Source organism: Pogona vitticeps, chromosome 13 (assembly GCF_051106095.1).
Source record: "Pogona vitticeps strain Pit_001003342236 chromosome 13, PviZW2.1, whole genome shotgun sequence".
NCBI lineage: Eukaryota > Metazoa > Chordata > Lepidosauria > Squamata > Agamidae > Pogona > Pogona vitticeps.
The window spans coordinates 7,492,476-7,519,940 of NC_135795.1; the positions used below are offsets into that span (position 1 = coordinate 7,492,476).

General features: G+C 39.7%; 1 protein-coding gene across 6 annotated transcripts in view; it reads left to right on the forward strand.

The window, feature by feature from the left end:
- The first annotated feature begins 5,432 nt into the window (after window positions 1-5,432).
- MRTFB (myocardin related transcription factor B) overlaps window positions 5,433-27,465 on the forward strand; it is a 78,744-nt gene continuing 56,711 nt past the window's right edge. For 3 of the 6 annotated variants that reach the window (XR_013539121.1, XM_072982848.2, XM_072982850.2), the window contains exons 1-2: window positions 5,486-5,621; window positions 19,418-19,584. Coding sequence is in view for 4 of the 6 variants with exons in the window: in XM_072982848.2 (XP_072838949.2) it covers window positions 19,431-19,584 (154 nt within the window). In the remaining 2 variants the exon portion in view is untranslated. Of the gene's footprint in view, window positions 5,622-19,417; window positions 19,585-27,465 lie in introns of all 6 variants that reach the window. The other 3 variants (XM_078381405.1, XM_072982849.2, XM_072982853.2) reach the window with 3 other exon arrangements.

The following is a 27,465-nucleotide window of genomic DNA, read 5'->3' on the forward strand; positions in this document are numbered from 1 at the left end:
GTCTTTCATTTGAGTCAAGCACAATAATTACTACAGCACATCATTGTTGTTTTAAATAAATGCGAGCTGCAATTGTTAACTTTTTGACTTCAACCCTGACACAAACATTTCCGAAAAAGAAACATTAAACACTTAACTTTGCAGCTTGTATTTTGCCATATGATATTACTGATTTTCTGAACTTCACCAAAAAAGCAGTATACTTCTAACATTTCATCAACAGCATGAGTAGGGCTGGTTTACCCATGCTGAAATCGTTGCATAACTTAACACTTACGTAGGGTTTAATCATTTGAAGCAGCCCAGGATTTATTCATAAGAGCATTCATTACTCACTGTAGTAGTATTAAACCCAGAGTAAACTCATTAACAAATTCCTAATGCCAAGAGGAAAGTGTGTGGGGCTGAGCTTTGATGAATAAAAAGTTAGCATACAATGACCTATATCTCTTGGAAACAAAAACAAACAAACAAAAAACATTTGTTGGGCATTTCTCTCTAAGCCACTATCATTTTGAAAGGGTTGGTAGGAAAAAGTACAGGGTGGATTATTACAAGAAAAAACAAATCCGATTGAATTTAGAATATAAGGTAGATTGGTCATATGTTACACCCAACAATCATTAGGTATAGCAGGCATTGGTAGGTGTTTGCTAAATTAGGAGAATAGTCCGAGCCTTTTCCAGATTGCCAGGACATCTGGCCCAGCAAAATCCTTTTTAGCAGCATTCATGGTAGGTTTTCAATACAGTATATACATGGGTCTGTATTGGCAATAGATGAGAAGTTTCAGTTTAAAAAAAAACAATTTACCACCATTTTCAACTGTTTTTATGTTCAGTCTGGAAAGAATCTAATCTTAAAAAAAACAATGTGTATGAAATCATGGATCCTCCTTTTACCTAGACCTCACAAATACAAAATATTTTACAGCCTTTGTGATGTTACTGGTGTGCTTCATCACAGCAGCAACACAGTCCATTGGATGGGAGATCCAGAAGATAAATGAACACCCCAAGACATAGGGATGAAGAAAGAGCATCCTTCCCCTTTTGTGGCTCATACATCACTTCCAAATCGAGCCAAAGGCTCCCAGTATGCATGTGATGCTGAGGAGTTTCTGAAGACATAGGGTGGCATCTCACTGGATCAGAGGGTGGTACCAATAACTAACAGAAATAGCATTAGCCCGCTAAGGATTATTTAGATGACTTGATAACTCATCATTCATCTCCTTTATAAAAAAGGACTTTACATGCCATTTTCTCTGATCAGTTCCATGCATGAGAGTGGTTGAGGCTGAGAACCAGATTTACTGAGAACTTGGAAGACTAACTTCTTTGGGTCACAACTCCCAGTAACCTCCCGGCTAGTGTAGCCATGCTAGTGGTCACTCCAAGGCCCAGGTCCTCATGATTTCTATGTGGGATCTGACCCCCAACCACTGCCAAATAGTAACTCCCATTTATACCCACAGACCACAACATAGAGATCATGGATCCTTCAGAGCATGCCACTGTAAGGGCACAAAAACATGGATTCCAGGCATGGATCCTCACGGACTCACATAATTTTGATGTAAGAGCAAACCGCTATCCTATCACAGACCCCAGCTGCACTCACAGACTACATACAACACAGAAATTATGGGTTCTGTGCATGGCTTTGGAATGGGAGAAAAACATGGTGAACCTGAGCAATCGATCCTCTTTATTTTTATGTGGGATCTGAGACGCTGATGTTAGGAAAGTGTGAAGGCAGGAGAAGGGGACGACAGAGAACGAGATGGTTGGACAGTGTCACCGAAGCGACCAACATGAATTTGACCCGACTCCGGGAGGCAGTGGAAGGCAGGAGGGCCTGGCATGCTCTGGTCCATGGGGTCACGAAGTGTCAGACACAACTTCACGACTAAACAACAAAAGCCCCAAACCAGATCCTGCCCCTTTGCACTGATCCTGGGTATTGTCATGAAGCACACTGTCATGTCCTCTATAGCAATTGTGTTTCTATTGCACATCTCAGCCTGACCTAGAATGTCACAAAAAACAAGATGAAGTTCCCTCCTATCCCACATCCAAAGGCTAATTGGAAACAGTTGCTTCAAGACTATACCACCAGGTGGGTCAGATCTGATCAAGGCTGTTAAATGTTGGTCCCAGAAATCAGGCTTCTTTCTTTTTTTAAAAAAAAAGTCACACTCCCTCCAGTAATGGGTATCCCCTAACGCATGGCATATGATATAGGATGGTTTCAGGGATGCAGAAGGGGCAGTGGAGGTCTACACCCTTCACAGCGTGATGAGGGACCTGGGGGTTCGTGGAGGCTGCCTACCCAGGAGATCCCAGCCCAGATATCCAGGATCAACCCCTGCTGTCAGAGGATTCATTCTGTGATATGCTGGGGATTAACTTCCTTGATAGGCTAGTAGTGAAAGTTAAAAGGGAGAGCAAAGTAGCCCAGGATGCTGAGAAGGGAAGCAAAGAGGAACTGGTGTCTGGTGTCTGTGAGAAGCAAACATAACCCTTAGGCAAGTTTGCAGATGTTATCAAAAGAAGGCTTGCTAATAGTCAGGCTGCTACTTCTAGGCACAGGAGCCAGGCCAGGCAGTTGGCAACCCTGCCTACGTAACCGCCACTGAACTCTGAAAATTAAGACTAGTTTTCATTCAAAAATTGGTGGTTGCTTTGCTGGATTCCAGAGCCTAGTTTGTTTACATGGTTGACACGGCAACACAGTTCTGTGCCAGTTCATGGTCACCACTTTCCCACGTCTGTCAACGGGCAGGGATGCCTTGATCATAAAACCACAGCAATGAAAGGAGACGGGCTGTGCTGATCTACTTCCTTAGAAAAGAGTCTGGGTCCTAGACAGGTGCAGGAGACCTAAAATGTGCTAAAAATATGAGGAGGGGGAAGTTGACCCTCTTCTCCCACTTTTTCCGCCTGACCTAGTGGGGATTATTATGAGATATCCCAATGCAACAGAGATTTAACAGAGTTTATTTAAGGGCAGCCAAACAGGATTGGGGGGGGGGAGAGGGTGCCTGGTTCTCTCTCTCCATACAAACATCCAAAACGAGAGGGAGGAGAAGGATGAAGTTCAGTTCCCCCCCCCAAGCCACACCCCAGGATCAAACTGCTACTTCTTCACCCAATCATGGATATGTATGAGAGTTTGGAAAAAGACTGCCTGGGTCAGTTCAGAGTTTTGTCCGCCATGATCTCTTGGCAATAGTCCAAGTGGGTGCCAACTCCATCCATCCATCTTTGCCTCTCGGAATGATTTTATTTTTCGCTCTTCTTTCTCTCTTCCAGCATATCAGAAGGTGGTGTCTGTCTTTCTGCTGTGCAGGCACCCAAACTGAGGAAAACCTTGCTCCTTTATCTGCATGATCTCAAACAGCCCAACACACTGCCAGCACAAATACCGTATTTTTCGCTCCATAAGACGCACCTTTCCATAAGACGCACCAATTTTTTAGGAGAAGAAAACAGGAAAATATAATCTGTTTTCTTAGCTCCATAAGACGCACAGACTTTCCACACCCCTGTTTTGTGGGAAAAAAGTGAGTCTTATGGTGCAAAAAATACAGTATGTCCTACAGCCAAACAAAACTCAGATCCCTGCCCTTAAGGAGACTCCAATCTCAATCGTTTCTAATCAGCAGAGAAAAAAGAAGGGAAAGGGACGCAAGAGTAGGACGTGATGAATGGAAACAAAAATTGTGAATGCTCGTACTTCCTTAGTTTTGCAAGAGATGAGGAAAACGTGGAGGTGAGGAACAAAGGTCAAACACAGGTACACTAAGTGGGCACAGATTTGGGCAGTAGTTTGGTTAGGATCTTATGTAAAAATAATGTGGAGCTTTGAGAATCCATGCCTTAAATCCATGCTTTTCTGTCACTACAAAGCCATGTGTTGAAGAACCCATGATTTCTGTGCATAATCTGTGGGCACAGATGGGATCTGTGGTCCAATGGTGGTTTAGAGAGGAATTCATCTAGAAATCATACCCGTTTCCCCAAAAATAAGACCTCACTTGAAAATCAGCCCTAGTGTGATTTTTCAGTACGCTTGTAATATAAGCCCTTCCCCAAAAATAAGCCCCAGTTAAGTGAAACCCGTTCAGCATTGTGAAGCAACCAGAAAATTACATGGCTGTATTTGAATAAAAGTAGATTGTTGTACATGGAAAAAAATCCCCTGAAAATAAGCCCTGATGTGTTTTTTTGGAGTAAAAATGAATATAAGACCCTGACTTATTTTCCAGGAAACATGGTATGAAATGTGGATCTTCGACTAAAATCCATGTTTTCGTGCCACTACAAAGCTATGTACCAATAAACCATGATTTATGTGGGGTAGTCTGTGAGCATAGAAGGGATCTATGATTTTTTTGGTGGTTTAGTGAGGACACCACATAAAAATCATCTGAAAGCATAAGAATCTGTTCTTGATTTCACTGATCACCTTTTACTTTGAACTCACAGATGAGACCTAAGATTTAAGGGTGGTTTGAGGGCAGATCCCACATAAAAATCATGTGGTCTGTTAAGATCTGTGGCTTAGATCCAAGGTTTTGCACCATTAGAAAGCCATGCACTGAGGAACTCATGATTTCTGTGTGGTAGATTTGTGGGCACAGATACCTCCGATTTCATGGTGGTTTGGCAAGGATCCCGTGTAAAAACGGTGTGAAATCGTGAAGATCCATTTTTATGGATCAGCTTTTTTTTTTTTTATCCAGACGCTGTTTGTAGGCAACAAGCACCTTCAAAGCGAAATAAATAGATGAATGCTAAGCAGGGAGAAGTCTTTAAATCCTAGCATTTATTGCACTGTGAAGTTTCCTGGACTGCAACCCACATGAAGTGAAATACTGTATTTAACTGTCGTGTGTCTTGAGGAAGCTGATCCGCGAAAACTTAGCACACCACCGAGTTCTTAAGTTTTTAAGCTGGAAAAATGTTGTGGTTTTTTTAATTTTGGTTTGGACTTCGTGACTTGAAGGTATTTCATGTTACAATATGTATATGAATCTTCTAGAACGGTGGGCATTACATTAAAAAAAACACCGAACTACGAAGGGAAGGAGGCGAATTCTCCAGCCTCTTCCACTTCTCAGATACGGCGGCGGCGGCGGCGTGAGGAGAACAGCGCGCTTCGGTTCCCCTCACAGACTCTGCGCCCGACCGCCCTTTCCAGTCAGCAAGCGAGAAACGGCAAAACACCCGGATGGAAAAGCCCCGAGAAAAGCCAGAAGCCACCGGGCGGGCGCTTCGGCTCTCCTTTCCCAGCTTCCCACGCGAAGCCCAGCAAAAAAAAACCGTTGGCGGCGCGCGAACTAACACCACCTTGGCGCGCCTCGCGCTGAGGGGGAAAAGCTCCCTGTGCGTGCGCGCGCGCGCGCCCTACCTCCTGGACTCCCTCCCGCCCGTCTCCCCAAAGTTCTCTCTCCCCCCCCCACCCCACCAAGTCTCGCCCTCAGAACTCGCGAGAGAATCTCTCCGCGACAGCAGCGCCCAGAAAAGGGTGAGAGTTGAGGGAAGAGCGGTGCGGACTTGGTAGTCTTGAGGGGAGCGGTGTGGGGGTGGTTCCCTTAAGGAAGAAAGGACGCGGTAGGTGTAAGGGGAATTATTATTATTTTTTTCTTGAGGGGAGGAAGCGGCAGGGCGGTCGGGGAGTGGTGGTGGTGGAGGAGGAGGAACCGTGAAGGCGCTTTCCGTCGTTCGCCAGTGTGCCTGCCGCGGTCTGGGTTAATTAGGCTGGCGACGGCGGAGTTTTTACCTCAGGGTCCCCCGGGTGGGCGGGGCTTCGAACTCCGCGAGGCCCCACCCCGCCGGGCGGCTGTCTTGGGAAGGCTGCCGCCGTCGGGGTAAGGCGGGGAGGGGTGTCTCTCTCTCTCTCTCTCTCTCTCTCTCTCTGTGGGTCCTGCTGGGCGTGCAAGCCCGAGAGAGCCGTTAGGTGAGGATGGCACACGGGGCTGCGGAGAAAAAGGGGCCGAAGCTCCCTGGAAAAGTCGGCTCTGGTCCTGAAAGCCAGCTCCCCATTGCTAGCTTTGAGGAGGAAGAGCACTGCCTTAATCGGTCAGACAGGATCGCAGTGGGAAAGGGGCCTGTAAGGCCATCTAGCCCAGTGGTTCTTAATCTTGGGTTACTCAGGTGTTTTTGGACTGCAACTCCCAGAAGCCTTCACCACCAGCTGTGCTGGCTAGGGTTTCTGGGAGTTGCAGTTCAAAAACACCTGAGTAACCCAAGGTAAAGAACCACTGATCTAGCCCACTGGTTCTTAACCTTGGGTTACTCAGGAGTTTTGGACTGCAGCTCCCAGAAGCCTTCACCACCAACTGTGCTGGCTGGGGTTTCTGGGAGTTGCAGTTCAAAAAACATTCAAGTAGCAAAGGTTAAGAATCACTGATCTAGCCCACCCCCACCCCCCTGCTCCAGGCAGGAACCCCGAATCTGTCAGCAGATCTGACAGGCGGTTGGTCCAGTCTTCTCTGGAGTGCCGCCATCGTAGGAGCGCTCGCCGCCTCCTGAGGCCGTGGGTTCCCTTGTCCCACTGCTGTAACATGGCAAACACCCACAAAAGTGGCCAACTTGATATATGGGTTTTGTGAGGATAAAGTGGGGGCCAAGAGCCCTGTAATAGCTGCTTCAAACTCGTTGGAAGAAGGGCAAGAAAAATGTAATTAAAAATCGTTCTCATTCTTGTATTCTCGAAGTTTTTCACAGCTGGGGTCTGATGGTTGTTGTGGGTTTTTCGGGCTCTTTGGCCATGTTCTGAAGGTTGTCCAGCCTTCAGAACATGGCCAAAGAGCCTGAAAAACCCACAACAACCATCGTTCTCATTCTTACTTATTTGAAATAATTGTATGTCGCTTTTCTTCTGAAGGATCCAAAGTGGCTTATACTATTTTATCCTTACTGTTTTAAAGTAGTTAATCTGGTATAGACTAAGATTAGAGGGATCCAGGTTCAGATCAAACCCCCAGGCATAAAATGCACTGCACATGATGCTTGGATTAGTCACTCTTTCAGCCAAACTTCACACGGTTGTGTGATGTTAAGAAAGGAAAGGATGTGTACACCACTCCAGTTCTGTAGAAAACAAGTGGTATTAAAACTTATGAAGGAAATTTTGGTTTTACATTGCTACTGTTCAAAGCATTTTGTATATAGACGGTAAGCATAACATTTATAAGAATAGTCTGCCTATTATGTTTTTGTTGCTTTGTTTTCTTACTATGGGGGAAAAACTTGGTAAGTAACCCAGGCTAGATATCTCTCAAGTGGCTGTGAAATGGGGAAAGTGAAATTTGAAAGAAGGAAGAGGTGGGATAAAGATAATGTGAATATTCATGGTAATCTGTACTAGAGGACTATAGTATTATAAACCTGATAAATTGGTGGTAATGATTACTACGCAGTGATCCAGGTGTAACTGTTTAATAATAAGTGATTTAACTTGGAAATGTAGATAGAACTTCCTTCTAAGTGCACAAATGCTGGATTGTGGTTGCACTATAAGAATTAATCTGTAATGGAAGAAGATCTGATATGTGTTTGGTCATTTCTGTTCTGTGTTGAAACTAGTTGGAGCTTTGCAGACTCTGATTGACTGTGTGATCATCTTAATGTGTTTAGATAATATATGTTGGTGTTGACATTTACACTTTTTGTCTCATGCCTGGTATGTGTTACGTGGATAGGATGCTCCAGGCTTTTAACTGGGATTGATGGTGAGCTAGTCTTTTGCGATAGAGCTTGCAAAACTTCATTTTTCATTTTTTAATTTTCCAACAGCAATATTTTAATATATTGCTTTAAAGAGCCAAAATGCCATTGAGTTTTTACACCAGTGTAACACAGCCTCTGTGCTGCAAGGTCAGAAGACCAGCAGTTGTAAGATCGAATCCATGCGATGGAGTGAGCTCCCGTCACTTGTCCCAGCTTCTACCAATCTAGCAGTTCGAAAGCATGTCAGTGCGAATAGATAAATAAGTACTACCATGGTGGGAAGGTAATGGCGTTCCGTGTGTAGTCGCGCCAGCCATGTGACCATGGAACACCATTACCTTCCCACCGTGGAAATGGTCTACGGACAAACGCTGGCTTGGAGACGGGGATGAGCACCGTGCCTTAGAGTTGGACACAACTGGACTAAATGTTAAGGGGAACCTTTACCTAGCACAGTTGTTACTTGCTGAAAGTTAAGAAGTTAGCATTGGTGTTTGCTGTTTTAACAAAAAACACAAAACAAAACAAAAACAAAAAAACCATATGGCACCTTAAATACTGTATTAACTACTATATTTTAATATAAGCTTTTGTGAAACGTCCACTTCTTCAGACCTAAGAATTAGAATATAGAGAGTACGCGGTAAAACATTCATGCAAGAGTCTAAGATAAATGGACAGTGGTGTTTGGTTGCATTTCACACTAGTAATTAATGATTTACGATCCCTGTTTGGTATTCAGTTATACTGAAGCCTGGTTCTGTAGTGTAAGTGACAGGAAGCAACAGAGGAACAACATGCACAGAATTATGTGTTGTGGCATGCAGCAGCAAATACCTATGTTGACATCTTACAGCAATTTGCTGACAAGATTTACAACAATTGTGTTACACTGGTGGCGTAACTAACAGAATGTTGGCCCTTGTTTAAAAATGCACTAGTAACAGTGAATGAATGCTAGCATAAATGATACAGATTTCACAGTTCTTAAGTTTTCTTAGCTAGCACAGTCATTCTTATGTTCTGAAGGAAGATTTCCGTTAAAAAGTGATGTTAGTTGTATACTAGCTGCCATGAGATACTGTATTTTTTGCACCATAAGACTCACTTTTTTCCCACAAAACAGGGGTGTGGAAAGTCTGTGCGTCTTATGGAGCGAAGAAAACAGATTATATTTTCCTGTTTTCTTCTCCTAAAAAATTGGTGCGTCTTATGGAAAGGTGCGTCTTATGGAGCGAAAAATACGGGTAATAGTTTTTCTTGTGGCTATCCATAGGAAGTAAGGTAAAGGTTCCCCTTGACAGTTTTTGTCCAGTCGTGTTCAACTCTAGGGGGCGGTGCTCATCCCCGTTTCCAAGCCATAGAGCCAGCGTTTTGTCCAAAGACAATCTTCCGTGGTCACATGGCCAGTGCGACTTAGACACGGAACGCTGTTACCTTCCCACCGAGGTGGTCCCTATTGATCTACTTGCATTTGCATGCTTTCGAACCGCTAGGTTAGCGGGAGCTGGGTCAAGCGACGGGAGCTCACTCCATTGCATGGATTTGATCTTATGACTGCTTGGTCTTCTGACCCTGCAGCACAGGCTTCTGTGGTTTAGCCCACAGCGCCACCACGTCCCATCTCCATAGGAAGTAAGTGTACATAAATGACAAGGCAGACATGGCTTGCAGGGTGCAGTTTCAGGGGATTGTTATACTTTGCAAGATTAACAGTTAGGGAAACAAATCTCAGGGCAAATAGTTTTGTATGAGAAAAAAGTGTGTGTGTGTGTGTGTGTGTGTGAGAGAGAGAGAGAGAGAGAGAAGGGATTTGAAACATAGACACTCAGTCCTGTCCACTTGTAGCTGGGACCAGGCTCATGGATTTAGCACACATATGTTTCTGTTTGTGTTGTTCTTCTATAGTATTGGCAAGTCAAAAAGCAAAAAAAAGAGCGAAAAGCTGGTGAATGCATGCACTTGAGTTAATTCTATCACAAGAGCATGCCCCATCTCTGCAGAGTTTGGCCTTGAATCTCAAGGAGTGGTATGGCACATTCCCAGGAACCTGATCAGTCCACTGTTAATGAATACCAATCTGGTACAGTACTGTGATTTTTGTGATTTTGCTTCTGTAAGCATAGATCACCAATGAGATTCTGGCCTTCAAAAATCAAAATTAAGTATGCTGAATAAAATTAATTGATATAGTGCACATCCTTAACTTTTAAAGGCATGAAGGATGGCAGCCTGGTAATGAAGTAGAAAGTGAACTTATTTGATTAGTATGGTGTTTACATCAGTGGTTCACAACTTTTTGAAAGTTGTGACTTCCTTTATAACAGCTAAGTAGCCTATGCCTCCCTGCCACATTTGCATAAAAATGCATTTTTAATGGAGTAAACTAATCTCTTCTCAGAAAGTAGAGGCTTATTTCTTCCCCTCAAATGGTCTATTTCTCATATAATACACATGCATGCTAACTTTGATTTTCTGTTCTGAACGTCAAGGAAGAAATTATTTAACATGGACTACAATGCATGTAAGATAACCCATAACCCACCAGAAAACACATTGTGACAACCCCCAAGTTAGGTTTATATGGTTTCTAGGTAAAGGTAAAGGTTCCCCTTGACAATTTTTGTCCAGTTGTGTTCGACTTTAGGGGGCGGTGCTCAACCCCGTTTCCAAGCCATAGAGCCAGCGTTTTGTCCAAAGACAATCTTCCGTGGTCACATGGCCAGTGCGACTAAGACACAGAACGCTGTTACCTTCCCACCGAGGTGGTCCCTATTGATCTACTTGCATTTGCATGCTTTCGAACCGCTAGGTTGGCGGGAGCTGGGACAAGCGACAGGCACTCACTCCGTCACGTGGATTCGATCTTACGACTGCTTGGTCTTCTGACCCCGCAGCACAGGCTTCTGCGGTTTAGCCCACAGCGCCACCATGTCCCTATATGGTTTCTAGTCCACACAAAAATATGCTTATATGGTTGACAGTTTTGGTTCTTAGAAATCAAGAGCTATTTCACGTGGCAAACTGGAGTTTGAAATTATGCACATGTTGAGGGAGCTTTACTATGTAATGAAGGAAGTTTTGGTTTTGATAAACTACAGTAGAACCACGTATCTATAGGGACTTGGTCCCAAGTCCCCTGTGAATTGTGAAAAATGTGGAAGTATTAAAATTAGAGATGGGGACGAATATAAAAATGGATCAGCTTTTTTGACGAAAATAGCCGATTCGTTAAATATTCATCCCTTCATACTCATGGGTTCCAGAGACCGCCCACGAATACGAAGGGATGAATATTTGGTTGTTGTGGGTTTTTCGGGCTCTTTGGCCGTGTTCTGATGGTTGTTCTTCCTAACGTTTCGCCAGTCTCTGTGGCCGACATCTTCAGGGGACAGCACAAATAAATATTTACCCATTTTTATTCATACTTTGTATTACAAAAAAAAACACACAACCAAAACCATTCTACCTACCAGCCGCTGATTAGCTGATCAGCGGCTGAGAGGCAGCCACCACCACCCGCAGCCACCCCCCAACAGCCTACCCCCACACTGCCTTCCTCTCCCTATCTTAGCCCCACTCTACCCCCACCAACACCCCCTTATCTGAATCCCTGATGCCGAGGTCTCCATCTGGCCTCCCAGCCACTGCATGTAGAAAAGGAGACTGGCTGCCCTTTGCAAAGATGGTGGCTGCAGCTTCATTTAGGGTAATGAAGCTGCAGCTGCCATTTTTGGAAAGGGCAGCCTGGATTCCCGGCTTAAGGCAATGGGGCAGCAGGTTTTTTTAAAAAATACCCCCCACAAATCAACGAATAACTTTGTTATTTGTCGCTTCATGGGGGTAACTTCGTGCTTTGTGAGTCGTCAACGTTTGACGACTCACAAAGCGGGATGAGTCGCCAAAATGGTGAGTCGTCCCCATCTCTAATTGAAATCTATACATTGCATGATCTCTGGCGCCTTCTAGTCGCCATTTCTGGTAAATACATCCTGGAAATACATACTGTACAGTATATGTATTTCTGATATTTTTATTTAGTATTTTCGGGCAGCAGATACAGTAAATGGATCACTGGATACTGATCCTGCAGATAGGGATGGCCTGCTGTATATATCTCAAAGAAGTGGCATCAGTGTGGCTTTCGCTGAAGGAAATAGAACATATGAGACAGTACTGTTCATGTCAAGAGGTGATAAAGAAAAACTAGAGGTGGTTTCCCAGATAAATCTCTTTGAAAATAATAATAAAGTGTTGTTTCTATAGAATTCTTTTCAAATAAGTATAGGATATGTGTATCTTTGAGGAATTCAAGGCAGAGATTTAAAAGAAATATATACTAACTTCAACTTGCTAGTTGTGAATAGGAAGTACAAGACTGCAGTATGTTAAATGATTAGATTCCAAGAAAACTAATTCTGAAGGGTTACATCTGTTGCAGACTGAAAGTAATTATAGTGTTATGAATTGCTGTGGTAAAAATGTGTGGGAAGTGTGATGGTCTGTTGGTTTAAAATTCTAATCACCTCCTATGTTAATAAAGTGAATAGCTTGGAGTGCTGACACATTAGGTGGTGACATTCAAAAGAAGACAGGGCCAAAATGTAGTTTTATAGAGAAGGCAGGAACATAGGAGTGAGTGTGTGTGTGTCTGTGTCTGTTTCAAACCACTTATCTCTGTTCCTCAACTCTTTCAAACCTACCAGGATCAAAAGCTGCATACAGTATTTGGATCCCCTTACTTTTGTCAAGAAGCAGTAACAACATAGAGCAAGACTCATCTTGCAAACCAAGTTCTAGACCACTGCAGCGGTTTTTTAGCAGTGAAAGAGCTACTCTTCCCTTTGACTGTGATGCCATTTCAGGTGCTTCCCCCACCCCAGATCATCTCCATAGTGGCATGGTGGGCCCAAAGAAAGGAGCTGTGCTATCTCTCTCATGCATCCACACACACAACTGTTAAATGGTCTGTAAAACTACTAGTACTGCAACTTTTCTGTTTGGTACAGAAGTAGAAGAGCCACTGCTCCTTTTTCCACACAGAATTTCATGGAACTGGTTCCAGGGCATTCATTACAACTCAACCATTTCTAGTGGAGTAGAGAAGCTTCTGTCTGGAACTTGCAACCAGGATCACTCGCTTAATGATCACCCACATGGAGGCTTTCACTCATCCTGTCACTCTGAGAGTGGGTTTACAGTTTTCTCTTGTTGCTCCTGTTGGGAAATAATTCTAATTCTACATAAATATCTTGTTTTTGTTATCAGTAGACACACCAAATGTGATACTGTATTAGAACCTGAAACAAAGTACTTTCATTGTTCTGTCATTATTTTAATCTTTTGACAAGTTCTGGCATGGGAAGCAGCTGCCGTATACATAAGGAAATGAACATGAACTTCCTTCCTCTAGTTGATTCAAACATTTTCCTTGCTTTGTTGGATTCAAGTGTTTACTGGACTTGAATAAACTGAGTAGCACCTGGATTTTGCTCATAAATAGAATTGTATTCATAGCCAAACATATAATGAAATCATAAACATATGTAAACATATTAAATGCTTGGGGAAATGTCTGCAGCATTAGGAAAATAAGAAACATCAGTATAAAAGGTCTAATGTGTCTAAGAGGATCACTTTAAGAGAATATTGATTTTTTAAAAATAGTCTTAGGACAGGTAAGAGATTGCGTTAAAGAAACATTGGGGTTAAGTACTTTGGCTAAATATCAGTCGGTGGACAAAGGAAGGGTTGCCTACATCTTTTTCATGTTCTCTCTATTCATTCCTCTTCTACATAGTGGCAAATCATGGTGTGGTTCCCTCTTTCACTTGCTAAGCATGGTCTTGATCTAGTATTGTAAATGTCTTGGTGCCCGTGAAATCAAATCTTTCTTCCCCTTTTCCTCCTGCTGTAACCTTCAGTGGAGCCAAAAAGGTGCACAGGAAGGGAAGCCTTGAGACCAAATAGAAATACATCAGTAGGTGCTGGTTTGTTTTTTTCACATACCAATATGTCCATGTTGGATAAAATGAAAAGCTGTGACTTATTATTAAACTAAAAACTAAAGCTTCTATATGTGACAGAAAGGAAACATTAAAGCCTCTGGGTTGCCACTGTTTGTACATGGAACAGCAACACATGGTATACCATTACTTGTAACATCTGAACTACACAGTATTGTTCATCTTCTGTGTGCTGTCTTGAAAAGACCTGTTGCTCTCATTCCTCCCTCTCCTAGTTTTGAAGAATTATTTGGCCGCTCAGAATGCTATTCCTAGCAAGAACTGGGAAAAGAAAATTAAAGTACAGTAACTGATGCCCGTATGCCTGAAAGTCTGTTTCTGGTGTTGAGAGATTTAAAATATTAATTTAGCTCTGTACAGGGTTGGCTGGGGGTGGAGTGGTGGATAGAATGATAGACTAGGATTCTGGAAACCAGGGTTCAGATTCTTGGAAACTCGGTGGGGGAATAGAACTGGTAAAATCACTCCTTTAGGATTGCTTTAAAGTCAGTTCCAGCTTGATGGCATATCACTAAGAGTTAGTTAGCTTCTAAGAGTAGACTTGGGTCTAAATGGGCGGGGTATAAATGTAATAAATAAATAAATAAATAAATAAATAAATAAATAAAATAAAATAAAATAAAATAAAATAAAATAAAATAAAATAAAATAAAATAAAATAAAATAAAAAGTAAGCCTGATGTGTAAGATTTTCTGATATTACTTCTGGTTGTCCATGTGAGATTTTAAAACTGCTGCATATAATTATCAAATGTTTTATTTGTTTCATATAGATATATAATATAATTTATTGTCATTGTAAGTATATACACAGTATACCCATACAACGAAATTCACAATAGTTAATTCTGTACTGGAAGCTATATACTGGAATTTATGGCATAGTTGTCGATCCTCTGGCTATGTTTCTTTCCCATTTCTTACCATAATTATCTGTATGCTCCTGTTGAATACTGATTACTAAAGAGAGCAGAACTTGCTTTGTCTCATTTTGCTCATGTTCATAATCGTTTCTCCCAACTGTTGGTGTTCTTTTTATATTTCATGTAACCATAGTAATAAGAATTGGGAGCAACTGTTGCTAGGAACCATACTTTTCTTCATAGATTATCGATTTAAATAAGTAAAGCTTTTTGTATTAAAACATAACATTCTTCTTGTTACTTATAACTCAGATTGGATATTATAATTAGCTAGTTTGACTTTTGCTGTGCCTATTCTAAAGTGTGTTGTGTTGCAGCCAAAACGATCTAAGTTCTTTAGTCAGTATGTTATCTCTGAATTTTTCTCCTTCCTTTTATCTTCAATAAATTCTTTAAACTGTAATGTGTGTATACATTGAATGATCAGTTATAACAATCTCTAGTTCTCATTTCTTATTATATAGCTTTCTGTGTTTTATGTGTTTTAAAATATTGTGGTCTTTATCCATTTTCTTTCATGCTTTACTGGTCACCCACATGATCTAGGAAATTTTTAACATTGTGCAGTGACTTCATTTTTTGCATACCATGGAGGGAATGCAAGGCAGATACCTCATTTTGTAAGCATATCAACATGTTGGCCATAATAAATTTAGAGTTCCAAAATAAATTTTAGTGAGTTATTAGTTTTTAGAAATGTATCTATTTTTCCCCATAGGTTAATTTCAAATAGGAAACTTGCAACTTATATGTTGATGTTCTTTTGATTTCTGATACATATATTTGTGAACCTTGTTGCTTTCAGTAAAATTAAATTTAATGTGAATTAAAAAGCTTTTGTTATACAGATAGACATAATGCTGAAGCCTCTGGGATAGCAATTGAAGTTTGTGTAAGATTTTAAATCTGAATTTTCTCTTAAAAAGGGACTCCTGTGACTATATATTAATTTCAGTGAGTAAGTGGGAAAGATACCCTGCCTGAAATTCTGTTGTTTGACATTAAAAGTTGCACTTGATTAGGCCCATTTAATTATTGGGTATCTGGCGAGTCTGTAAGTTCTATTCACTTAAATGGGTATACCCTAGTGCAGGTTTCTACAGTGAGCAAAAAAATTTCAGCAAATATTTCAGGAGCATATAATGCCATAAAATGGGAAATAGGAGTATGCTGTTGTATGCTTTCTTAAAGATAATTATTAAGCACTTAGCAACTTCATATGATTGTAAATTTGATTAAACTAAAAAAAACCCTTCTTAGATTATTTTTCTTTTCATATAAGTAGATTTGATCAAACTGTATCTGAGAAGATCTGCTCATTTCATGTAGAACAATGTAAACTGTGCTGGTTCATGAAGGAAAAAGAAAAGCACAAATACACAAATTAAGAAACAGCTTTATTGGTACCAATCAGATACTGTATGCCAAGAATGGAGGACAAGCTTTTATGATTTCGAAGAGCTTGTCATCAGGCAAGATATTACACAAAACAAGGAAGAAAGTAGAGAAGCAGAGGGGAAAGGCTGTTGTGATAGCTGAATGTTTGCAGATTTGAGGTGTAATGGAGGACAAGTTACAGAATTAAGTGAACAAAGTTCTCCTAGGTACCATCCACTTGTCAGCTATGCATGAGACTGTTGGGGCTAGCAGCACATATAATGGGCAAATTCCCATTTTTGAAAATACAAAATCTAGTATTGGTTGGTTAGATTAGTTTGAACATACTGATGGAAGCAAACACACACAGAGAGATGTAGCACTTTTTCTATTAGCATAGTTGGAAATTAAGTTTGTTTAATTGAGTAAAAAAGAGAAGCAAACTGAGTGGGGTTATGTAAAGTGGAATCCAATACCTTGACTTACCTCCAACCCTTAAAAAGCAGAATATTATTAACTTTCCCGTAATGGGGGAAGTCTAGGTACCTGTCTGCTAAACAAGGGGAAATGTTTTTACCAGTTTATCCCATTTTAATTGACAATAGTCCAAAAAGAGTTCATAGAATAAACAAGAAAAGGGGGAGGGGAAGAAAAAGGGAAGAAAAGAAACAGCATAAACAAAGCAAGGTACTATCAGTTCTGTTGTTTTGTTTTGTTTTAAAGTAAATAGACAACTACAAGCATTATGAACAAGTAGTAAGACATATCTAAGACATGTAGTTTACTCAAAGGATAAAAATAATTATTTGCTTGCCAGGAAGTGTAGACCTTAGGAGAAGAGCAGATGGGGAGAACCAAACCAAGCCAGGTCTTCAGGGGCTTTGGAGGTATTGGGTTTTTTAAATACTGTAGGTATATTTTGAAAAAAAAATCTGCTCAGTTTTAGTTATTTGTAACTAAAGCATTTTGCCACATGCTTACTTGTCATGTACAAGGTGAATGATTTAAATTATGATTTAAATTTTGACAATTTTTATTTTGACAGTTTTTATCAAAATTAATATTTTAAATGTAAATTGTGATTTAAACCATTTGAATTAAAAAACCCACAATATTTTTATTATACATGATCCTGGTCATGTATAGTAACATTCTCCTTAAGAGAATACTGAACTGTCTCATGGGTAAGAGAGCTTATCTGGGTGTTAGTTGAGCTTGGCCTTCTACTATCTTATTTTCTATCACTGTACTACTTGTGAAGAGTTCTGCTATAGCACATGCAAATGATTCTTTTTTAATTAGGGTCGTTGCCACTTCAAGAGTTCTCTCTTGTTCCTTGGTGCTGGCTGATGTAACTGTATAGTCTTTGTAAAATCAAGGGCATGGTATTCATCAGTGACTTTAAAAAGTACTGGATTGCAGAGTGCAAGATAAATAGTACTGGAAGATGGAAGAAGCTTCAGAAGAAGATGTGAGTCACAGAAAAATGCTTTGCAAATGATACACCTACAGGATCCATCATAAGCAGCATTTCATCTATTAATGTGAGCGTTGAGAAATTATATAAGGAATGAAAAGGCTTACTCATTTAGTGGGAGGGTATGAAAGAGAAAATATAGAATATTCCACTGTGAGAATGAAGATTGTTCTGATGTGAACATGCTGATACTGTAAGTAGCTGTTTGTTTTCGATAGCTGGGCAGCTGTTATGACAAGAAGATGTGTTTCAAAAACAAATGCCATATAGAAAAAAGCTGTGAAAAGTGCAGTGTTGTGATTATTGGACGTAGGAGATTTTTTTGGCTTTGCTTTGGCAACTTTAAAAAAGGGAGGAAAATATCAGGTAGCTCATTCTTTCTTCTAAGCCTCTATTTTTCCCCATACAGTCTTGATATTTTTTTCTGGCTTTACCTTGTGATAGTCTTCCTAAGCAAAAATCAAATTTTGTGCCCTTGTAAAAACTAGGGCCAAGAGCTAAGAGTTTGGATCGATAATCCCATAGAGTGAGGTTGTCTTGTAGGGTAAGAAAATGCAGTGGTTAATGGGAGTAATGGAACTGCCAATCTGGCAGCACTGACCTATTTGTATGAGTACAGAGAATATGTTTCATGGTCAAAGTATTGTATTAAGAGCGCCGATTATCCAGTCTCAAACACTCAGCACAAGACCATTCTATGTCACATCTACTCAGCCATTCAACCTCAATTCATCATTCCTCAGGAGTTGTAATTACTGTCATTCACAGTCTGGTTCTCATTTGCATGAGCCTATGAGAGGAATGGAGGGGCAGAGTCAGCAGATATAAGGAGCCTTGGCTGAAGAGGCAGAGAGAAGAGAGATAGAACTTGCAGAGAGAGATAGAGAAATAGGCAAGGAGATAGTGAGAAGAAATACTAATAAAGATAAGCTGGTAAAGATAAACAGAGCAGGTGGTGAAGATGACAAGATACAGTGGTGCCCCGCATGACGACAATAATCCGTCCCATTAAAATCGCTGTTTAGCAAAATTGTCATCATGCGAAAACCCCTTCCCCATTGGAATGCATTGAAACCCGGTTTAATGCGTTCCAATGGGGAAATACCTCGTCGTCCAGCAGAAATCGCCCATAGGGAAGCCATTTTGCGAGCGCTGATCAGCTGTAAAAATGGCTGCCCTGCGAAGCATGGGTCCGGAAAACACAGGGCAGACATTTTGTGAAGCTGATGATCACCGGAAAAAATCATCGTCTTGCAAACAAACGGTTCGTGAAGCACGGACCTAATCGATGTCCAGCGAAAATCCCCCATTGGAATGACTGTTTTGTGAATCGCTATAGTGATCGCAAAAAGTCATCGTTATGCAGATTTGTTGTTTAGCGGGGTCGTCATCTTGCGAGGTACCACTGTATATGATATTTGAATGATTTGATTATATGCATTGAATAAATAACATCTGTGATTTTGATTAAAGTTAATACAATTCAATAAATAAGTTCTGTTGGCAGCAGCCTGATAAGAGTCTGACTAAAGTTCATGATTTATTGTGGATAAAGGAAATCCACTGGTGGCAGTGAGAAAAAGGGAGAACGTCCCAATTGTTGTCTGCTGGTGAACAAACATAACATGAGCCCTTTGTTTGGGGAAACAAGCAGGGGTTACGTGGTAAACTGAAGAAGTGAAATTCATAGTTAAGAGTATATCTGAATATAAGAGTACAGTATATTGATAAAGGATGCAAAGTTATGGAGGTCCTTGAATGTTAATATGAGCTTATATTGGATCTTCATATGCTTGTTAAATATTTGAATGTGATTCTGGACCGGTTTTGTCGACTTGCTGTCACTAAACTCCACTCTGTTAATGTCCACAGCTGCTTGAACACAATGGAGCACTTAGGGACAGTGGACCCAGAAGATGATTCAGGATTATTATCCCGCCTTGCACCTAGTCCTCACAGTGAAGCAGTTGCTCATGAACTTCAGGAACTGTCCTTGCAGCCTAGCCAGTATTTACCCCCACTCAATGAGAGAAAGAATGGTGAGTAAAGGATATCAGGTGTTTGTTTGTTTGTTTTATTTAATTTCATTTCATTTTTATACCGCCCCACAAAACACTACTCTGGGCAGTGCACAAAACAAAACATAAGCAACAAAAATCAGCAGAGATGACAATAGAAAATTTATAACACAATATACCAAACAAATAAAATGGAAGGCAAACAATTTTAGCTTCCTGGTCTAAATAATTTGCATTACCTTTTTTTATCTACTACGTGCTTTTGTGCTGTTTGAGATTTAACAACAAAAATTAATAGCTGAATGTCTTTCAGGTAACATGAAACAACTTGCCATATAATCTATTGTAAACATTTAGGTGTATTTCTCTGCTTGAAATTCTGTGTGCAGGTTTATTATTCTTTCTGCTGAGCTTCATACCACCGAAGATACAAATGTTTCATTTTGGAAGTGCCTGTTTTATTTCATCTTGTAGTCTGTATGATTCACACGATTGGGTTCTGCCTGTGCAAACACTTTCCAGAGCTTTAGCCTCAAGACTTCTTTCTCTTGCTTTCACTATGTATGCTCTGCTCATTTTACCTTAATCCTTTTTGTTGCTGCAACAATAATATCCTCAATTTGCTCTGGAGGTTAGAAAATGATTTTAAAAAAATGGTAAATAGCCTTTCAACTTACCTTTGCTTACCTTTCCCTTATCTGTTGGCTTTAACCTCCGCTCAAAAAAGAGTTAAAATATTTTTCATCATTCTTTCACCTCTTCCCCCCCCCCTTTTTATCTGACAGTTGAATCTTAATAGCTTATGGCCTCAGCTGCCTTAATGAAACACTGTTTTGGCTGTGGGGCAGAAATACCTCAGGCAGATGGACATGACCAATGTTTATTTTGCTTAGGAGAAGCTTATTTGGTTAAAAGTTGTGTAATCTGCAGAGATTTTACTAAACTGACTTTGAAAAATCGCCAGTCTTGATTGTTTTTGTGGGAAAAATCCTTAAATGCAACAGATTCTTTAAATAAGAATACCACAGCCAGTCAACATAGCAACAAGTCACTGAAAGGCAAAAAATTATGCAATCTGCACTTTAAAAAAGTGTCAACTCAACGACAAACAGCCACATGAAAAGACTAGTAACATTCCATTCACTTCAAAAGTGACCTTGAAATCAGCAACCAAAACTGACTCTCACAGTAGAAAAGAGTCCAACAGATATCGACCCAAACAAACAAACAAAAGGATAAAACAAAGGACAAATCTTATTCACCTCAGGAACAGTTAGCAGTGGTACCACTGATGGTGGAATCTACAGAAAACCAACAAGAAGATCAAAATGTTGGTTCAATTTCAGATGGAGAGCTGTGCAGCCCATCTATACAAACCCATCTATACATCTATACTGGAGAAGGAATTATCAGTATCAAAGAAACAAATCACCATCTGACAGATCTAAAAGTTCAGAATATTCATGTGCACAGTGCTATAGTCTACAAATCAAGTACAGCAAATACAAGCAGCCAACATCCTCAAAGAAGACCAATAATAATAAAAAAACAAACTCATTTGATATTGAGACTGAAAAGACTTGCTTGGTTTGCTTCCCGATCTAATCTACTTCAGTAACTTACGATGCAGTGCTAATGTGATATGTAAACATCTGGCGCTCAATCTATCAAAGTACAAGGACAACGGCTGGTACTCCTATACATAGGTGATTGGTTACATTGGCAAACAGAACAGTCTCATGAAGAATTTGAACTTGTGAACTTTTCAAATTATTTTGGAACTTGGCTTGAATGTAAATTTGAAATAAATCTAATCTAATACTTTGTCAGATAATTGAAGACATACTGTTGATGTTGCCCTCAACTTGATAACAGTGAATTTATTTTCCAGAAAAAGAATAAACAAAATTATACACATAGCAATAAGATAGTGTGTCTCCAAGAGCATCAGTACGCCCGGTTTGCAGACTATTGGGCCTCATGACATTGACAACAGCAGTGACATAGCATGCCAGGTTGAGAATGAGACTTCTGCAAGCAGATTGTCTCCTGAGTTACAATGAGAAAAGAGGCTCACTCTTCAAAAGACTTCTATCATCACACTTGACAAGGCAGCTAAGATGGTGGACAGGAAAGGAACATCTAGTGCTGAGAATACCTTTTTTTCAGCTGTAACCATGCATTCTTACAAAAATGGATGCAAACAAAACTGGGTGGGGAGCATATTGCCTAAAAAGTACATGCAGTATGGGCACCTCGGGAGAAGGGGCAGCACATCAGTTTTCTAGCACTTATGGGGCAGATTGTGCAAAGTACATTCAAAATAATGAAAACGTTCCAAAACGTGGTAGCTGGGAAAGTTGTCCAAATAGTGGTGGACACTTCTGGGCAGAAATGCAACAGTCAAAAAGAATATTTTACCAAAGTTGCTTTTCTTATTCCGAAACATTCCAGTGTCTGAAACAATCAATATTTAAAGAACTTGATCAGACTATATCTAAGTTTGTTTGTCAAGGGAGGAAACCAAGGATAAAATTAAAGTCACTTCGGGACAGGAAACAGAAAGGAGGAATGGGTCTTCCAAATTGGCTGCTATACTATAGGGCTGCCTCATTAACGTAGATTAAAGATTGGATTTTATAGGAAAATCAAAGACTGTTAAAATTGGAAGGCCATGATTTGAAATGGGGCTGGCATGCCTTTCTTTGGTACAGTAGAGTGGATGATTTTAAGCAATTCAATAACCATATTTTGAGAAAATCTTTATTATGGTCTTGGACTAAAATTCAAAGACATATGTATGTCAAAATACCATGTTGGGTAATGCCAGTGGAGGCATTTTCTTTTCGAAACTTGAGGGAAGACAAGAAAATCTTAAGATATAGGGAAGTACTGAAACCAAATGGGACGTTAAAAAACAAAGATCAACTAATGATGCAGGGATTTGATATAGATTGGTAGTCACATTCTCAATTGATTTCAAGATATGGTAAAGATAAGCAGCAAGGTTTTTATGTAGACAATACTCCCTTTGACAGAGTCCTCTTGGATACCAAAGACAAGCATATTAAAGCATTATATAATTTTTATTAGATTTTGATACCCAGGAAGAGGTGGTTAAAGAATGTATGATAAAGTGGGCACAGAATATTGGGCACTATATAAGTTTGGATCAGTGGGAACAAATATGGAAAAACAATATAAAACTCACTAAGTCAGTAGCTTTTAAAGAAAAAATATATAAAGTTTTATAGATGGTATATAACTCCCACAAAACTAGCCAAACTGGATGTTAAAATTTCAAATCTTTGTTGGAGATGTAAACAAAAAGAAGGCTATTTTTATCATATGTGGTGGTCATGTGGGAAAGCCCAAAAATATTGGGAAAGGGTTGAAACGCTTTTGCAAGAGGTTTTAGAGATTCCAATAACTGTAAACCCTGAATTTTTTCTTCTAAATATAATCCTGGATTCAATAGACCCAGTGGAAAAATATTTAGTTATCCATATGTTGATAGCTGCAAGAATTATTTTTGCTAAACACTGGAAAGACTCGGATAATCCATCACAAGAGGAGTTTAATAGCAAAAATCCTAGATACAGTGGAAATGGATAAACTATCAGAATGGCTAGATTTAACAACAAAGATGAATCATGAAGATTGTTGGCATAAATTTTATGATTGGCTTAGAAATAGAATAAATTCAATTCCATGTCCCCTGTCCCCTATCTCTTCACCTAACCTATAAAATAAAATTTAAAAAACCCACAAATAGTGCTATGTAATACAGCTATGTATTACATAAACAAGCAAGGTGGGACAAAATGAATGCGTTTCACTATCTAGCAGTACTTCTATGGAAATGGCGTGTTGTGAAGCACATTTTTCCAATTGTGATTCATGTCACTGGAGAAGACAGTAAAAAACCAGGCTTGCTGAGCAATTTAGTAACACAAACACACAAGTAGAAATTGTCTCAACGAGTCTATGAGACAATCATCATAGATAGATGATGATTGTCAAAAGTAGATGAGTTTGCTTCCTACAACTACAAGAAATGTAAAATGTATTGTTTGTGGGCAAACGAGGACAAAAATTACCTAGGAGATGTATCCACAGTTCCTTTGAATGGATGTCTACGTGTTTCCCCCATTTCCACTGATTCATTGTGCAATAGTGAAGATCAAACAAGACAAATTGGATGTAATTTTAATAACTCTGTGGTGGCCATGTCAGCCTTGGTTCACTACTCTTTTGCTAATGGCAAAGGACAAAATGAAATTAGTCTTGTGCCACAGTCTTCTAACATGTCAAAATTAATCAGTGCAACTCCTGCATATAGAGCAACTGAATCTCACTGCATGGAGAATAACTCACCAATAAAGTTTATCTTCCAGAAATGAGAAAACATTTGCTAAAGATGTGTATGAATACAAGTGGAAAAAATATACAGAATATGCATCATCAGTTAATGAGAATCAGCAGTCCAACTTCGCTACAGACTAATCTTAAACTCCCTTTTTACCTAAAGCAATTGAGTTTGTCAGTTTCATCTTTGAAAATCTATTTAGCTTGCAGTAGTGGCTCACCAACCTGAAAATAATAAATTGTCACAGCTATTTGGAGATCCAATTCTAAAGAAAATTGTAAAGGGTTTGAAAAATACTTACCTGGATGTGAAGCTACCACAAGCACCTTGGCCTTTGAATTTGGTGTTAACTCAGTTAATGAAAAGTCCATTTGAACCATCAGCAACAACAGATTTAAGGTTAATGACTTTCAAAATGGAACTCCTAATTGTTTTTATTTCAATTAGGAGGGCAAGTGAAATTTGTGCATTGAGATGTGATCCTCCATACATTCAATTTAACAAAGTTAAAGTGATGTTATATACTGACATATCCTTCTTCCTAGTATTATCATTTCATACGTCTCAAGACTTTTTTTATGCATCATGACAAAAAGACTTTGTATACCTTAAGCATGAGGAGGGCTCTAGCTTCCTATTTATCAAGAACAAAACATTTAGAAAAATGTCTAGACTTTTTATGTTATCAAGGTTCTAAAAAGGGCTTTTTATTATCTTCACAGTGTTTCTCCAAGTGGAGAAACAATAAGACTGGCCTATGATATCGCAAAAGTAAAGTTGCCATCAAATATCTTGGTTGCCCTTCTGCAAGCAATATTTCTTTTCAGGCAAGCTTTCCTTTAGTGACTCACTATGTGGGAGATAATAAACAGGATGTTTTATATTTTATTGCTTCCAAATCTGTTTTCAGTAATGCTTTTACCTAACATTTTAATACAATGTCATTAAATTTTTAAAGTATTTTTTAGTATTTGACTAATATACAGTTTTTAGCTTTTAATATTGTGTTTCTTTGTGAATGCCCACAATTCTTTATACTGCACCTGTGCAGAGATTCTCAGAAAGTTCTAGAACTTCTGCATGTGTTTGCTAGGTTCTTCCCTTTCGTCGTGCATGCCCCATCCATGGCATAGAGTGCCTCAGTTCCTTTTTTGCAACCACTGCAGCAGCATCGTAGCAACGGAGCTCTGTTCACTTTATAAGGAGAGAGAGAGGGAGAGAGAGAAAGAAAATATTAGGATCCCTAATACCTTTGTAATCGAACCTTCTTCCAAGTAGTGAGTAAAAAAAGAGGGGAACTGCACTATCTACATTCCCACTTCCCCCCATTCCTCAGACTTTTTAATGGCCTCTTTGGGCCCCTTCAAGCAGTGCATGTCTTGCCCGAACAAAATAACTTTATCGGATGGGCATTCTCAGTGCCTCTTCTTTTTAGGAGAAGCGCATGAAACTAACTTGTGTCAGACGTGGAAAAAAAATTAACAAAACCAGCACTTAAACATTGCCTGCAACAACTACATTCTTTCCTTTGGGAAAAAAACTTTACAACCTTCACAGCACTTGAACATGGACCCAAACCAGGCCCAAGGTACAGTATGGCTCATTTTACGTTCTTTTGTATAAATATTGGATGGACACAGCCTTACTAGGTAGGAATAGATGAACAAAAGGGAACTTACGTACTTCTGAGTAAACAAAAGTAGGTCCATACTGTGCAGATAACAGTTACACTTAAAAGGCCTCTCCTCTCTAATGTAGTAAAGGTAGTAATGTGGATTGTGGAGTAAGTGCTAGCAAGTCCATTCAAGTCATATCTATCTGAAAATAGATACTTGGATTTTATAACATTCAAAGCTTACTTTGATCTGACTAGATTTCTTTCAGCAGTATTTTCAGTCTTGATTCTGTGCAGGGTTCCTTTTTGTTTGTTTTGTAATCCCTTGTTGCAGTTTGTAACAGATTGTTCATCCACTGCTTGTTGTGACTTGATTTTGCCATTCATACTGAGAATGTATGTTGTGTCCTGCCAAATCCCATCCAACTTACAGCATACCTAATAGGGTTTTTAAGGTATGTGAGGTATTTAAGGGGTGGGTTTTCATGGCTTAATCCAGATTTGAACCCAGATATCCTGAGTCCTAGTCCCTCTTTTTACCTGCTACACCACAATGGCTGTGTGAGGAGTTGTAAGAGCTGTAGTCCAAAAACACAACTATAAACACCATTGCTGAGAATTAACAGTGATGATGAAAGCAAAACAAAACCTTTTGAATATTGGCAGATTTTGCTATATACAGTGCTTCATTGCAGATCCAGGTAGTAGTGGGTCCTGACAATACACTGAGAATAAACAGAACAATGTATTCTTGGAGGATTTCACGGCCAGGATCCGATGGTTGTTGTGGGTTTTTCGGGCTGTTTGGTCATGTACTGTATGGCCAGAACATGGCCAAACAGCCCGAAAAACCTACAACAACCATCGGATCAGCTATTCTAAAAACATCGCTATGCGAAAATCGGTAAGCGAAACAGCTTACTGATCATCGCAAAGCGATGTTTTACCATTTAAAACATCGCAATGCGATCGCAAAAACGATCGCAAAAAACATCGCTATGCGGATTCGTCGTTAAACTAAGCGCTCGTTATGCGGGGCACCACTGTATATTGTTTAGATATAAATTAAATAGAATGGATGCTAATAAACATCCCTGATACACTCTCTTATTTACAGGGATTGGGTCCGAAAGGTTGCCCTCATAGGGTAGTATTCTCATATAGTCCTTGGATTCTCCTAAGCAATTTGGTCTACATTCAGGGATTCCAATTAAAACAAAATATGTTGATATTTAGGAGGCAGTTTAAAATTTACTTTTTCAGGAGTAAAATTTACTTTCACACCAGCCAGTGGTGCTTGTTCAGCCTCTTGTGCTGCTGTGATTGGGAAATCTACTTTGATGCCATTTGGTCTATGCTGTTTCTTATTTGTGCTTTAATTTGTTATTGTTTGTAAGCTCCCACTAGTTTTTAGCGGCTTGTAAACTGCCCAGAATGATGCTTTGGCACTAATGGGGTGGTGTAGAAATTACAATAATAAACAAACAAACATACAAAAATAGAATGGGAGATATTTCAAAATAGTTTCGCCATGTTAGTGTCTGATATTTAGAAAAATACAGAGTGGAGAGAAAGAAAATTCATGGGATATGTGAAGTCATTCTCACTCTTTGTGAGAATGTGTATGTTATCTAAAAGATGACATATTTTACACTACAGGAAATGAGAAGGCAAACTTTATACCTCCCATTCACTCTGTTTTTGTTACTAGTGCTGCCAATTCCCACAATCTTAGCATTCCCTGTGCATCACTCAGTATCCACAAGGAACAAATTTCAAATACTAAAGCATGTGAAGAGATCTGCACGCCAAAATATAGTGGTCTCTAGAGAGTTGATTTCTGTATTGAGACTCTTTTAACATTTTCTCAGGCTGCTTGAAAGAATTTCTGAAGAATCATTCCATATGGTAAACTCTG